The 14,665-nt window shown below is 37.5% G+C and overlaps 1 protein-coding gene across 1 annotated transcript in view; it reads right to left on the bottom strand.

Moving 5' to 3' along the window:
- The window catches only part of LOC122804983, an 817,331-nt gene that overhangs the window by 470,821 nt on the left and 331,845 nt on the right, over nt 1-14,665 (bottom strand). The window contains exon 3 of the mRNA XM_044075229.1: nt 12,980-13,150. Coding sequence (XP_043931164.1) covers nt 12,980-13,150 — 171 coding nt within the window. The remainder of the gene's footprint in view (nt 1-12,979; nt 13,151-14,665) is intronic.

Genomic DNA, 14,665 nt, shown 5'->3' with positions numbered 1-14,665 from the left:
CCCTGGCTCTAGCATCTTCATCTATTCAATAGTTCTCTACTTACCTTGCCAAAAGGCAACAAGCTGTAAAACGGAAAGGATCCATCTCCACATATCTCCCCACTTTCACAGGAGTCCCACAAGGATCCACCCTTGGCCCTCTACAGTTCAATATTTTAATCAATAAGCTACATTCATCTTCTTCTGAAGGCATCTTGATTCATTTTACAGATTACTCTACCATTATCTGTTCTTCAAACACTAACTCACATCCAAGAAATCACTCAACAAGCTGTCATCTCCATTGAAACTTGGCTTACAATGGCACAACTCCTACTCAACCCCAAAAAACTAAATTCTTCCTCTTTACCCCAAAATGTCACACTCCTAACAAAGGATCTTTAAAAATCTTATCGGGAAATGGTACTGAAATCAAGTTAGTCCACCATAACAAACTATTAGGAGTCATAATAGATGATGATCTTAAATTTGACCTCCACATTTAAAGCAATATCAAGAAAAAAACACCAAAAACTAGGCATACTATATAGAAACAATCATTTTATGAGTATACCCACAAAAAATACTCTAGCTAAAACCTACCTTTTGCCACCTCCCCCCACTATATGGGGCACCAATTCTAACTAATTTATAATTGTCCACAAAAAGCCCACTTGAAAGCTGCTACAGCAAAATTGCCAAGCTTGCTACTAATTCATTCTCCTTTACCCATCACTGTAAATCTCATTCCTTTAGCTGGTTGAATCTCCCCCTCCACCTCTCCTACATTCAGCCAATAACAGTACATAGAACCATACACAAACCATTAGCTTACCCAGCTCTTACCCCTTTAATCAACATGTATTTTCCAAAAAAAAAAAAAAAAAAAACTGTTAAATCAGGAGACAAACAACTTCTTACCATAAATAAACCGAATAAATGCCCTGGACAAAGCCTTTACTCATATCAGAAGCAAAAAAAAAATGGAACTCCTTACCTATAACCACCAAAACTATTTCTAACCTACCCACTTTTAAATGCGCCCTAAAAGAATACTTTACAAAATCTTGGACCTGCTCCTGTGCCATTCCTGGTTGAACTTAATATATTTCACTCACCCCCTTCAACCAAGATCACACTTCACTACAGCCTCATATTCCACTCCTTTTTGTTTTTCCCCACCACCTAACCTTATTTAACTCATCTCTGCAAACCTTTCCTCCGCCTCTTTCCTCCCTACTCACCTAAGCTACCCGAAGACACCCTACCCTACCCTGCATTCTTCTTATAATCTCATTCACTCCATCCTTCTTCCTTCTATAACCATAATATGAATGCCTCTCTCAGAATAAGAAATCACTCAATTTCACCTCACTGTCTCGAATCATGTAATCTCTGATATCTCTTTAAATATCTTGTTAGAATTGTCTCTGGTCTCATTCACCACAAACTAATCTATGTAGCAAATAATATGACTATTGAATTTGTCCTCACATATTCTTTTCAGCTCATGTTATTTTCATTGCACTCTGTTAGGAAACATGTTCTACGTTTTCTCATTACAACATTCTTTCACTCTTATGTTTGTAGTGTAACATGATACTTTGTTCTTTAAAATATCTGTACTTGCTGTTTTATGATGTAACATGATACTTTGTGATTTAAAATATCTGTACTTGCTGTTTTATGAAGTAACATGATACTTTGTGATTTAAAATATCTATACCTGCTGTTTTTGTAATGTAACATTATACTTTGTGATTTAAAATATCTGTACTTGATTTTTTAAATATTGTGATTGTGGTACTTTTCTACCCAGGTTTCCTCTGAAAATAGACACTTTCTGTCCCAGTCTGACTTTCCCAGTAAACAAATGTCAAATAAATTCATCAATTTCTTCTTTTCTGTGAAACTGATAAAGTCAGATTTTGATCAGATAAGGAAAAATTTTACAATAATTGCTATAGTGAATCCAGGTTTAGATGTTTAGATGAAATAATCATGTGAACTATGTCTGGTTTTGGAGAAAGTAACTTTTTTTTATCAGAGCATTTCCCTGACAAAATCAGTGTAGATTTTACTGTTTCTATCAGTGGAGTATTAGCATCTAAATATTCATGAACTCCAGTTATCTTAACATTACGTTATTTGGCTCTGAATTCTACATTTAGGTTTTTATTCTTTTAATTATTGTAAAGAATGCTGTATCTTTAAGCTTTCTGTTCTAATAAAATTATACTCAGTGGAGAGATCAAGAAACTTAGCTTCTAGCTTAGTATCAGAATCATCCAAACTGGATATGTCTTCCCTTTGACCCAAAAGAAGGTATTTAACCTGCTCACTTTCTGAAGCTGTTGTGGCTAATGACTTTACTTCCTTAGTTAAACAATCAACGTTTATCATAGTTTTTGAATCTGAGAGGGGGCATCATTTCTTAACCATGAAATTGTAACTAGGGCATCACTATTTGCTGATGTTTGATTAAGACCCTCCACACACACACACACACACACACACACACACACACACACACACACACACACACACACACACACACACACACACACAAGCAAAACAAACAAATCAGCAACATTTTGATCTGTGTGACCTCTTATAGAATAACAAATTGTGTGAGTCCATCTGAGGAATATAGTTCAGTTCACTAGTGTCTTACTGTAATGGATCAAGATGATCATGTCAACCAGAATGTTAGCTTGCATCAGGTTTTCCACCATGCTGTCTCTGGAAGTCTGAAAGATCTTCTTTGATGGGACACTAGCCTGGGTTGAAAAGTGCTTTAAAATCTTGCCAGACAATGCACTGCCCTTCTGCTCCTGAGTACTAATCAAAAATAAATTATGCACTGCAGCTTCAAGGGGTGTCTGGTGAGTCTGTATAGTCACTCACCTGATCCTGTGCTCATATTTTGGTTGCGTGCACTTTATGTTTAGAAAAAGAGGGCTTTGGAAGTCTTTTCCAGTGCTGTATACTTACTGCCACTCATGATGTAACTAATCCCATTCCAACAAGTGGACCACTAGGAAATAGCAACCTCCCTTAATGAATTTACTTAGCTTAATCTTATATTCAAACTTTTTGAGAAAAAAACCCCTCCACAGTACTGGTTATTGTCAAGCTTTTCAAATTTAGAGTCCACAGCTCTACCTTCCTGCTCCCTCAGTATCGCTTAGTATGTCATCATGGCATTACGTACTCATTAAGAAATCCAACTAAATTAAACTGCTGGGTGATCCAAACAAACTGAGCATTCATAATCCCCCTTCCCACTGAGGTAAAAAAACATTTTAAATAACCATATTATTTTTCTCCTATGGAAATTTCACCACAAGTGGTTTTCCTTGAATCCCTCCCCCCATAATTATGCCTCATAGGCATATAAGTATCAATACTCTGGCTGAGATGGTTGCAAACATCCTGGATAAATGTGGTGGCTTCAGAGATCAGGTCAACAGAGGGAGAAAGACCTTTGAATTTCTTTAGACCTTCAGATAGAGATATAAGGTTGCCTTAGTAGTACTCTCTGAATGCAGTTAAATTTATGGGCTGACTAGTACTCATTTTGAGTAAACACTTAACAGTTTGGTGGTTAGAGTTGATCAAAAGGATATAACATTAGATGGTGTTAAGACAGCATAAGAACAAGGTCAAGTATTTTATTCTGTCTTGTGAGAACATGGGGAATTTGATCCAGGAAGTTGATATGGCCATATTTGTTGTTGTTGTTGGCTCTGTGTGATTCACAGTTAATGGATGGTTACATAACTGAATCACCCAAAATTAGGGGTACTGTGGCTAACATTCATGCATTCCAACCTAACCATATACCTAATGTGGCCCTCAGCTGATAGTGAAAAGGTTTTACCTTATTGAATATGATGAAGATATTGAAGTATTAGGTGCAATTAAATATAAGAATGTCTAAAAACTGACAATCCTGCACTACATCCAGGTGGTCTGAATGAGTTACAGGTGCAGTATCCTATTACTAAGGGAGCTTTATCAGGACAATGGAGACAAATTTGTGCAGCTATAATTACACATATATGAATGAGCTCAAAATGTTGGGTAAATGTCCAAATCAATTAATTTGTTGTTCAGACTCCTTGCATAGACCAGAGCCACCTTAAAATAGGTTGAATTAGAATTTGCCTGGATGGATTGTCTAATAGATGAATTTTCCTAAAAAGCCATTATATGAGCAAAAAACTTCTTAGGAAATATGTGGAAACCTTGAGGACAGAGATGAATGCTATCCCTGGCAAAACCTGACAAGCATTGTATCCCATTCTGACACACTTAATGGCCCTGTGCAATCACATCAATTAATAAATCAGTACTTAAAATAATTTGTTATTGTAATTGTGGTATTATTTTTGGAGAAGGAAAGATGCTGTTCAAGATAAGTGCCTTCACCACCTTGGACATTTGCAAAGAGCTCAACAATTTCTCTGTGCATCTTCCTCAGGGTAGAGCAACTAAGATCATTCATCTCAATGTGGGCAACAGTGGTAGCACAAGTACTCTGGTTACATCATGAATTTTGGCAGCAACCAGTTAAACAACCCACTTAACCACTAAAACAGAATGGCAATATGCTTCCTTCAGTACTTTTGTTTTGCAATTGAAGTATTTATCAGTTCATCCAGGTTTAAACTTCACACAAAGACTATCTTTTAACTTGCATGATGGAAGCATCTATACATAGATGAATGGTAGTTCTCTCTCTCTCACACTCTCTCGCTCTCTCTCCCTCTCTTTCCCTTTCCCTCACACTTACAGACTTTCATCTTTCAAGTCTGGCCCCTGATCCTGGGATAGACAACATCTTCCTTTGACAATATCTTTGAGCATTATTTAAAGACTTGTTAGAGTTTTGCCAGACTGGTACAGGTTTTGCCAGATTTTTTCTCAGGTCTCGCTCGCTCACACACACACACACACACACACACACACACACACACACACACACACACACACACACACATGCAGAAATGACCTGTAGGATGGGGACCTAGTGCAGTACCAGGTTTATAAAATTCCCTAGCTCATTAAAATATCCTGCTGTAAATTGATAATAACCCATTCGTCAGATGGATTATATTGCCTGATAATTTTGTATCCTCATCAGACAGATTACTGCCAAAGTCATGTATTGCATTCTCCTCAGTGAAGTGGTTCACATTTGTTATACTACTTTGTTCTTACATTATCCCATCCCTGAATCCCAAAACAAGAGCAACCACTTCTTGCTGGAGTCAGGACGTCCCTTAATACCAATGAGATTGTTTCCTTGCAGCCTTGCAATGTTGGGTAAGTAGTAGACAGAAGAGTTTGCCTGGTACCGTTTTGGGGGTCTCTGTTTAATGACTGAATGTTCAATTCAGCAAACATCCGATCATCGAACACAAACCCTTGAACGTTCACTTCAGTGAGCATTCACTTCAATGAATGTGTTACAAACACTGCACTATTTTAACACACCCACTTGGGGGGCTATGCCCCCAACACTCCCCCTAACTATATATACCAACTCTGAGATCACACTACAGTGGGGAAAAGGGCAAATTTACTTTGTCATGCCCTTTTCCCCACTGTAGTGTGATCTCAGAGTTGCTATATATAATTATGGGAGGTGTGGGGGCATAGCCCTGCCACATTTTGGGTGTGGGAGGGTGCAGTCCTCCACCTGGGTGGGTTTGAAATGCGCAGTGTGTGTTATGGGGAAATGTTGGCCAAGTGGTTAGTTTCCCCATGTAACACATTCACTGAACTTAATGTTCGATGACGTGAATGTTCGATGGGTTGTGTTCGATGACTGGATGATCACCAAATTAACATTCGATTATTAAACATAGACACCTGGTTTGGCACTGTTGTTTGTATGAAAATAATCATACTCTTAAGTCTGAGGTACAACAACTCCACACTCCACATTCTATGTGAGCAAGGGATGCGGGGGGGGGGGGACTTACTTACAAATTAACTCATTTCCTGCAATGGAGCTCTGACAGTTTGCACTGTAACTTCCAATGGGCAGAGCCTATGCTTTTTGAAAGAATTAAATTATGTCCTCACATTTGAAACAATTATATTTCTGAAGCCTTAGGGATTACTAAAGAAGTATAAATGGCAAACTCTTCAGCACCAACTATTTTTATAGTGGAAGTATTCTTACGTCTTAACATACTTTTATAAGTCAGAATAACACAGTAACTATTAAGTTTGTAATATTTTGTAAACAACTTACAAAACCTCAGCAACCTCTCAAGTTACACACATACTGTCAGCAAAATTTTATTCATCCATTTGAGAGCTTTCTTGCAATGCTAAGGAATGCTACTTGGTTGTTGAGATATTTAGAAAAACATGAAATTTATGACATAAATAAATATTATAAGAACAATTAATATCTCTTCACCTGCTGTAGACAAAGGTCAAATATCAATACAATTGTGCTCCCATTATGTAAGCTTTAAGATTAAATCTTTTCATACTTTGTATGATACATGGTTTTGAAATTATTAATGCAAATATAAACAATCAATATTTGATACCTAGAGGCAGGGTAGGTAGGATGTAACTGCAGAAACACCTTGAGGCATCACTCGGCTGTAATGATTTAAAAGAAGGATACTTTCTTGTGGTCTGTTTATGACTTGAGGTTTTCCGTTACTTGGATGTGCTAGTACAGCAGTCAGTGAATGCTTGCTTGATAAAACAATGTGTAACTATGAGAAGTATCATGGTACCCCCAGTTCAGTACATACTAATGCATTAATATAATTTTATGGGAATAACGGTATGTGAGGAGGATCCTGAGAACAATAAATAGTGGCCAGGGGCAACTCATGGTACTGGACTGCTGGGCTGCACCCCCAACTTTCTCAGAAAAAAAGTTTAATTAGTTAGGTTTACTCACTATTAGCAGTTTAAACTACAAACTAGTGTAGAAAGCTGAAGATGCAATGCTATGTGCAGCTTGGAGCAGCGCTCATGCGTGCTCGAGTCGCAATTAAAAAAAGAAAGAAAAAAATGTTTTTGTTGCTTTACTGTTTCTAAATTCATTACGGTTTTAACCGCAAGAAATTGGAAGCCGATGGGACTGTTAAGTCAGCAACCTGTCAAGTAATCTGAAAACGTGATGCGACTACTGATTAGTCCTGTTACTCTTGTGTTCTCTTCCTACGATTTAGCATAGTTAAGTTACAAGGGGTGAGAGTGAGAGAGTGGAAAGCTGGACGAGAGACCAGTGGGGGGGAAAAGTGAACATTTTTAATAAAATCAGAGAATGGATTAGTGTTTAAGGTGAGAGAAGCCACATTTTTAAATTATACCCCCCCCCCAAAAAAAATAACTGGTTAAGTTCTCCGTTCTTTTTTTTCTTTTCCTGGTAGACCAACCAGATACTTTCTGCATTCTTTTCTTGGCAGAGACAACCAGATGTTTTTTAAATGGTTCAGTAGAGGAGTACAAATTTTCTTTCTGACATCGTGGACCTGGAGGCGGTCAGGGTCAACCAGATAGTAGAAGGTCAAATTTGCAGTGAGCTGGCTGTTTTGGGGGCTGTTTGTGGTGTTTTTCTAACAGCAGCCTGGCATGGTCATCCAGATACTAGTATGTAGTATAGGTCTATGTGTTTTGAAAGCTGTTGATGGCTTACTGTTTTTTTCTAATATAATATCCTGGCAGGGTCAACCAGATACTAGTGGTCTGTGTGTTTTGGGGGCTGTTGATGACTTTCTTTTTTTAATATAATACACTGGCAGGGTTAACCAGATACTAGGGAAGCAATGTGTTTTGGGGACTGTTGATGGTTCTTTTTTTTTAATACTGGCATGGTCAACTAGATACTAGTAGGTGGTCTATGTGTTTGGGGGCTTTTGATGACTTTCTTTTTTTGATATAATATCCTGGCAGGGTTAGCCAGATACTAGGGAGGCAATGTGTTTTGTAGACTGTTGAAGATTTTCTTTTTTTTTAATATTATACACTGGCGGGGTCAACCAGATACTAGTGGTCTGTGTGTTTTGAGGGCTGTTGATGACTTTTTTTTTTAATACAGTATCCCTGCAGGAGTTAAAGAGATAGTAGCTAAGCAGTGTGTTCTGGAGGGGCATTTGTGGATGACGTGTTTTTTTTTTTTTTAACCTAATATCTTTTTGCAGGGTTAGTCAAGATACATAGGACGGTCTGTTAATGTTTTGTTGTTGAAAAGTGTGTATGGATGAACTGAAGTAAGATCATGTGCAAGTTCCTGGCTATGTGATGTGAAAGACATATAGTAATGTAACAGTGGTCTTCTATTTTCATTATTTTAAACCTTGTAGGCTCAAGCAGATTCTCTGGCTAGGCAGTTGTGATGGGGGCAATGCCCATTTGCGAATAGAATGACTGGAGTTCTGGCTCGCTTTGCAAGAGTAATGTGCATTTCAGTGAAGTAAGATCGATCACAAGCTCTCTGTCAGCAAAATGAAAGTAATGCAAGTATGCAACCAACTGTTACTATTATTTGTACCTTTATTCTGACAGGGTAAAAAGCAGCTACTTTAGTGAGGTAATGGGGGTGTTTGTGAATGAAATTAGTTGATTGGTCCTTGCTGTTTACTGTTGTTATTGTGGCTTTGCAAGATTAATGTGTATTTGGGTAATTTTAGCTGTCATACAAGCCTGTGATTATTGTTTCTGTGCAATCATCGCTATTTTTGTTTTAATCCTGGCAGGGACAAAACAGATACTTTAGGTCGACAATTAATATGATGGCTGTCTGTGGATGAAATGTTTGGCACTGTAATTTTTGTGTAATGCAGATTACTTCATACAGTACAATGTATGTTTACTACATCATGTGTAATGTAGTGAAACATAACAGTTTCATGTAGTGAACACCAACCACTTTTTCACTGTTGAGACGTGTTATAGCAGAACTGGAACACCTCATTAACTCTGAAATGCACTTTAGTCTAGTATTGGTTGGTGGACTATTCAACATGTGCAATACTGACTCAGCACTTATTTTATGTATATTGGTAAGCACGGTCAGTGTTGATCCCACTGTAACATAGCTCCACCCCCTATAGTTGGCACCACCCCATTCAGCTCTCTTCTGCAGTCCCCTTTTGATTTGAAGTCACCAGCCACGGCTGATAGTGGCTTGCATGTTAATTCATTCTGCATTATCAGCTTTAACCAATTTAGGGGCAAAGGTGCCACATTGTATGACTGCAATCAATGCGTGTAAGGCTGAGACGTGCACAAACCAGAAACACACTATACCTCTCAACTGTTCAGACTTTCTCAGAATGTCCACATTTCGGGCTCATATTTTTGGCCTGTTTCTAATAAAATTTGTGGTTTGCTGACAAATCACTGGGATGATCTGAGGAGTGAAGTCACTAAATAATGGCATACATTTTCAGACTTCAAATTCTTCAGAAAATGTATGTTAAAACAAACCCTGTTACTCCAGCAACTTTCTAAGTTTATAAGAGAAATATTTAAAATATGCCCTTATTTTTAGGCCTATGACCCCACATTTTGTTGGACTTTGCCCAGATTTTTTGCACTAAGAGATTGATAGGTATGACACACACACACACACACACACACACACACACACACACACACACACACACACACTTGATGATTTGGAAGACTTGTCATTTCTCCTACTGCATATTTTGGGAATGTAAGAGAAAACCTGAGCTCAGGATAACCTTCCACACAAGACTATCTTTGTAAGGAGTGTCATCACACATTCACTGTAGTTATTGTACTGTATCACAAATGTGTTTCATGATTAATGGGTTCGTGTTTGCATAGTTTCTGAAGAAAATCATTCTCAACTGTCTACTGCAGATCATCCAGCAAAAAATAGTTTCTAATTTACATGAAAAAAATGTCAACTGCAAAAATTCTGTTTCCCCAAAGAACATCTGATATTAGGTTTCCTGCTAACTATCGTGTAGACATCCTGCTTTAAGAAAATAAAATAGCTGTTGAAGTTTATCTGTCTCTACCAATAAACTGCTGTGTTATGCTGTGGTTAGTTTGAGGACTCATCTGTCAGCCTGCATTTATTGAAAAGAAGAACAAAGGCCCTTGAAAAGTTGGAACATCCAGCTAAAAATCTGGACATCTAATTAGCTTAAAATTTGACTACCAAACTGCACATAAATCTTCATGTTTCCAGTAGGAATCTGGGATACTACTTAGTATATTAGTCACGTAATGTGGTTTTCTGTGCACTAGACAGCTTCAAAAATCAGATGTGATGAAGGGGATTCAGAAAATTATGTGGAGGGGTAAATCAAATCTGAAAATAGGGACATACCTCCAAAAATAGGGGCATCCTCTGCAGGAGTAATACAGGCCTAAAAATAGGAATGTTCCTTCAAAATAGTTGAGAAGTGTATTTGAGGATATTGAGTTTTACTTCCATTTGCTGTGATGTTACATACGTGTGATGTGTTTTTTATGTGTATTTAAAACTTTTTTCCTAACATTCATTCTTCAATTACTTGCTTAATTAATGCTGTCTGGCAGTTAGTGCAGAGAACTAAAGTTCTGAGCTATAGACAAACTACTTCCTGTGTCCTTGGTGCAGGGTTTGATTACTTCCTCCTCTATTTGTCTACTCTGTGACTCTGAGTAAGTCATTTAACCAGTCAGTGCTCCTGGGTCACCCCTGAAAAGGGACAATTTGCCCAATGGGCTCACCTGGTCAACCAACAGGTAAAATAAAATAAGATAAAAATCACCCCACCTTCTGCGCAATCTAGAATCTCCCTAAAGTATTCTATACAGTAAATGAATATGTCATTTTTCTCCATTTATCTTACCCACACTGTGTAGGAATACACTAGAATCCTGCACAAAACACAGAGGATCTGACTTAGAGCTGGATTCTTTTTACTCCTTATTTGTGTACCAGCCACATGAGTAGGAATCCTCTTCCTGTGAGATGACTAATTTAAATTCTACCTTTTTAATATCCTTTAACTAGCTAATACAGGAAGAATCTGTAGGCCTGTAAAATGAGCAGTTTTACATATTCCAATTTGTCAACAGGAAATTAAATTTCAGTATTGTGATAAAGAGGAGGCATCATTTAGCCAGTACACTGGGTAGTCAGGTACTTCACATCCACCAACAATGCTGACCTTTCTAAGGTGGTGTGTAGAACATTCATGGGCTTGCTATTTCCAGTTGGGTTGGGACAGTTTATTGAATAGACAGTAACTGATTTCAGTTTAATTCAATAACCACATTATCAAAACTTCAATTTTTTTTCATAATGTTTTTATGTAGAACAAAGCTCCCTTCATAACTGTTACAATTATAATCAGATTTGGAGTCTTTGTAATAAAGGGAGTTAAGAGAAATTCACTTTGCAATTACCAGTCCAAAGGAACCAACATTTTTGTCCAACTGGCTGCAAATGCTGATTAGCACAGCTGGCTTTTGACAACCATCCAGCGTCTATTTCAGGTTTCAGTTTCCTGTAGCTCTGCTCTAGTCCAGTAGTCTTCGAAACATTGAATATGGATGATGTGCAAAACAGCAGACTCAAGGAAGATGCAGAAAAAAAGTGCTGATAACCTTACCTACCACAATGAAGAACTACCCTATTACATTCCTCTGTGAAAATAAAGCCAGTCCAGGCTGGTATGAGAGAATGCTTTCTGGAAATGGGCTGTCAGTAGATTTCATGCAGGTTTAAGTAAGATGTCATGTTCAGTGCCCTTACAGGTAAAACTAGCAGTCAATGTGCACAGAGAGGCATTAAGATAGGCAGGTGGGCAGCATGCCATCTGGAAGATATTACCCTGATGGAGGCCAACAATAGGGAACACTTGGCAGCCATGAAGGCCACGTGCAGACTACTTCATAGCCTGTGTACTGCATAACATGATTTAATGGCAGGGTGGCACAGTGAATTGGTTAGCACTGCTGCCTCATAGCACTTGTGTCTCTAGTTTGTTCTCAGTTGAACTGCCTTCTATATGGAGTTTGCATGTCATCCTTTTGGCTAGTTGCTCTGGTTTACTTTCTCATCTTAAGCATATCCCATAGTTGAACTGGTGATACTCTAACTTGCCCACATATGAGAGTGTGTGTGTATCCTGTAATAGGCTGACACTTCATCCAGAATTAGTTTCTTACTGCTCTGCAGTCACTGGGTGCTGGGATAAATTCTGGCTCCACCACAAACCTGAATTAGATTAACTATGTAATCACAGAATACAGGAAATAAAAATGATTTTTAATGGGATCCCTTTTGATATTGCTGAAAGTTACACCAGGCTTTATGATAAGTTGGCAGACAGCAAAGATTTGCTCAGTTGGTTAATTTCTGTGGTACCTAGAGAAATTTCCTTCCTGCAAGGTGAGGATATTATGAAAAATAAAGTTTGTTAAGACAAGAGCAAATAATTATGAGAAGAATCACACAGCAGTAAGTTCATGTATGCCTTAAATCACCTGCTAGACGAGTTTTCATTGCAAGCCTTGCACATGTATTTGTAGATAAGAAAGCCAGAGAAAAGATAAACAGCAAGCAGGGGGATAGCAATGTGCAGACAGCTAGAGAATCATTCTCAAATCAAAGTTCAGATATCATAGTATATATAGTGTAGTAACTCCTCAAAAATTGTTTAGTAAAACACCTTCATGAAAGCAGGAATAAGCTATTCAGGATAGAAATGGAGAGTAGATGACAGCACAACTGAAGACAGAATAAGTAACGGAAACAGTATGGCCCAGACTGGTAAGAAAAGGTGGGTTACAAGGTATGAGTAAAGGAAGATTGTGTAGCTGCTTTATGTAAAGCTCTTCTTATTTTTAAAAAAAATAATGAAGTTCTGAGATGTAGAAAAGTCTTTTTTTTTTATGTAAGGACTGCTGACACTAGCTCTTAACAAGTTCCTAGAGGTAAGAAAACTTGCAATCTGTAAACTGTCATTGCAGTCTTATGACTTACCTGATATGAGGACTGCGTGGTCACAAGTCTGGTACATGCGGCAGGACTTGTGAGACAACAGCTTTTGCCGATGGCAGCGCCTTGTATTCTTGTTCAGCTCGCAGGTCTCTACCACAGGGCTAGGGCTGGTTATTGGAAGTGGCCTCGGACAGGGACCAAACCCTCTGTGCTCTGTTTGAATGATTCAGATAAAAGAAAAGATAGAATTATTTTACATTCCTACTGATTCTCTACAAGAGTTTAACAACTTTACAAACTTTACCACTAGTTGTGATATTTTCTGATGTTTATGTGAAAATCTCAGAATTTCACACTTGAACTGTTGTGCACTTAAGTTCAGCTGTATATGGGAAATGTCTGAGCAGATTCACTATTGCAGTGAAGCAATATGCTAAAGTATCTCTGGTCACCAGATTTCATGATTTCTACCTTGGAATATACTGTTCAGTAGCCAAACTGATGAAAACTACTAGTGCTGGTCTTTCCCAAAGGTTGACAATCTCCTCTTCGAATCTATGGCCTTTACAACAGCCCAGGCTTTTAAAGCAGGTTGGAGCAGGCCATGAATGAAACTTGCTCTAAGCTTACCTATGAGAAACATTAAAAGGCAGTTTGCACTTGGGATCACAAACTACAGTGGCGACAGTCCTTAGAAACATAACTCATTGCTTCCTACAAGAGTATACTTGTCAGGAAAGCAGAATTCCTATGCATCCTGAAAGAGTATATTTATCTTAAAAGGTGGTTGTCCTGTTCTCCTGAAACAAGTATACTCGCCAATGTTTTCAAAGTCTAATTTCTGAAGTCCTTGTACAGATGCATACCTAAAACTAAGTCAGTAAGGTGGCATCTACAAGCTAACTTGATTTGCTAAGCATGCATAGTGAAATGGTTAGCTTGAGGTGTACAGAACTGAAGTTATTAAGGACTTTTTGCAAAATGTTATGAACATTGTGAAATATTTTCCATGTTTACATTAATAATGCAAAATGGAATGTGATACTGTTGTGCTAAAGGTGGTGTATACAAGCAGTGGGTCTTAGTAAAAAAAATAACATTAAAAACTGATGTGTTATATGAAGATATTCTGAGATATAAATGCTCACCATTAGCTATATTTTTCATAATTGCATTAATTTCTTAAACGATGTGTGACCTACCGATGAACAAATCATGCCATTTTATACAAAACATTATGGCTCACAACGCTGCCACTTGTAACTGCCATCCAACATCCATGGTTTTGAAGAGTATTAGTATTGTTTTGAAATTTTGTGAAGCTTATATATATATATATATATATATATATATATATATATATATATATATATATATATATATATATATATATGCCATTTGCACATATTTATAATATCTCAGAATAACAGTATGTTACCTCTTCTTGTCATACATCATTAGAAAACCCTTAAACAGTTGAACAGTTCTCCCACTAAAATATTGGACATAATTTGCATGCTTACAGAGATATAAAAGTTGTTTTATGTTCAATTATAGCACTAATAATACAGTATGTGGCATATAAAATATTTTTTAATTTCTTACATTTGCAACATAAAATCAGTATATGCAGTCAAATCTTTGATGCTAATACCACTATATGGTCCACTGACTTCTGAAGAGCTTTCATATTTTATAATTGTTGCGACTCATACAATTTATCAGATA

The sequence above is a fragment of the Protopterus annectens genome, chromosome 6.part0 (genome assembly GCF_019279795.1).
Source record: "Protopterus annectens isolate FY-2018-M chromosome 6.part0, PAN1.0, whole genome shotgun sequence".
Lineage (NCBI taxonomy): Eukaryota > Metazoa > Chordata > Ceratodontiformes > Protopteridae > Protopterus > Protopterus annectens.
The sequence above is the reverse complement of the archived record's forward strand: the minus strand, read 5'-3'. Positions and strand labels throughout refer to the sequence as shown.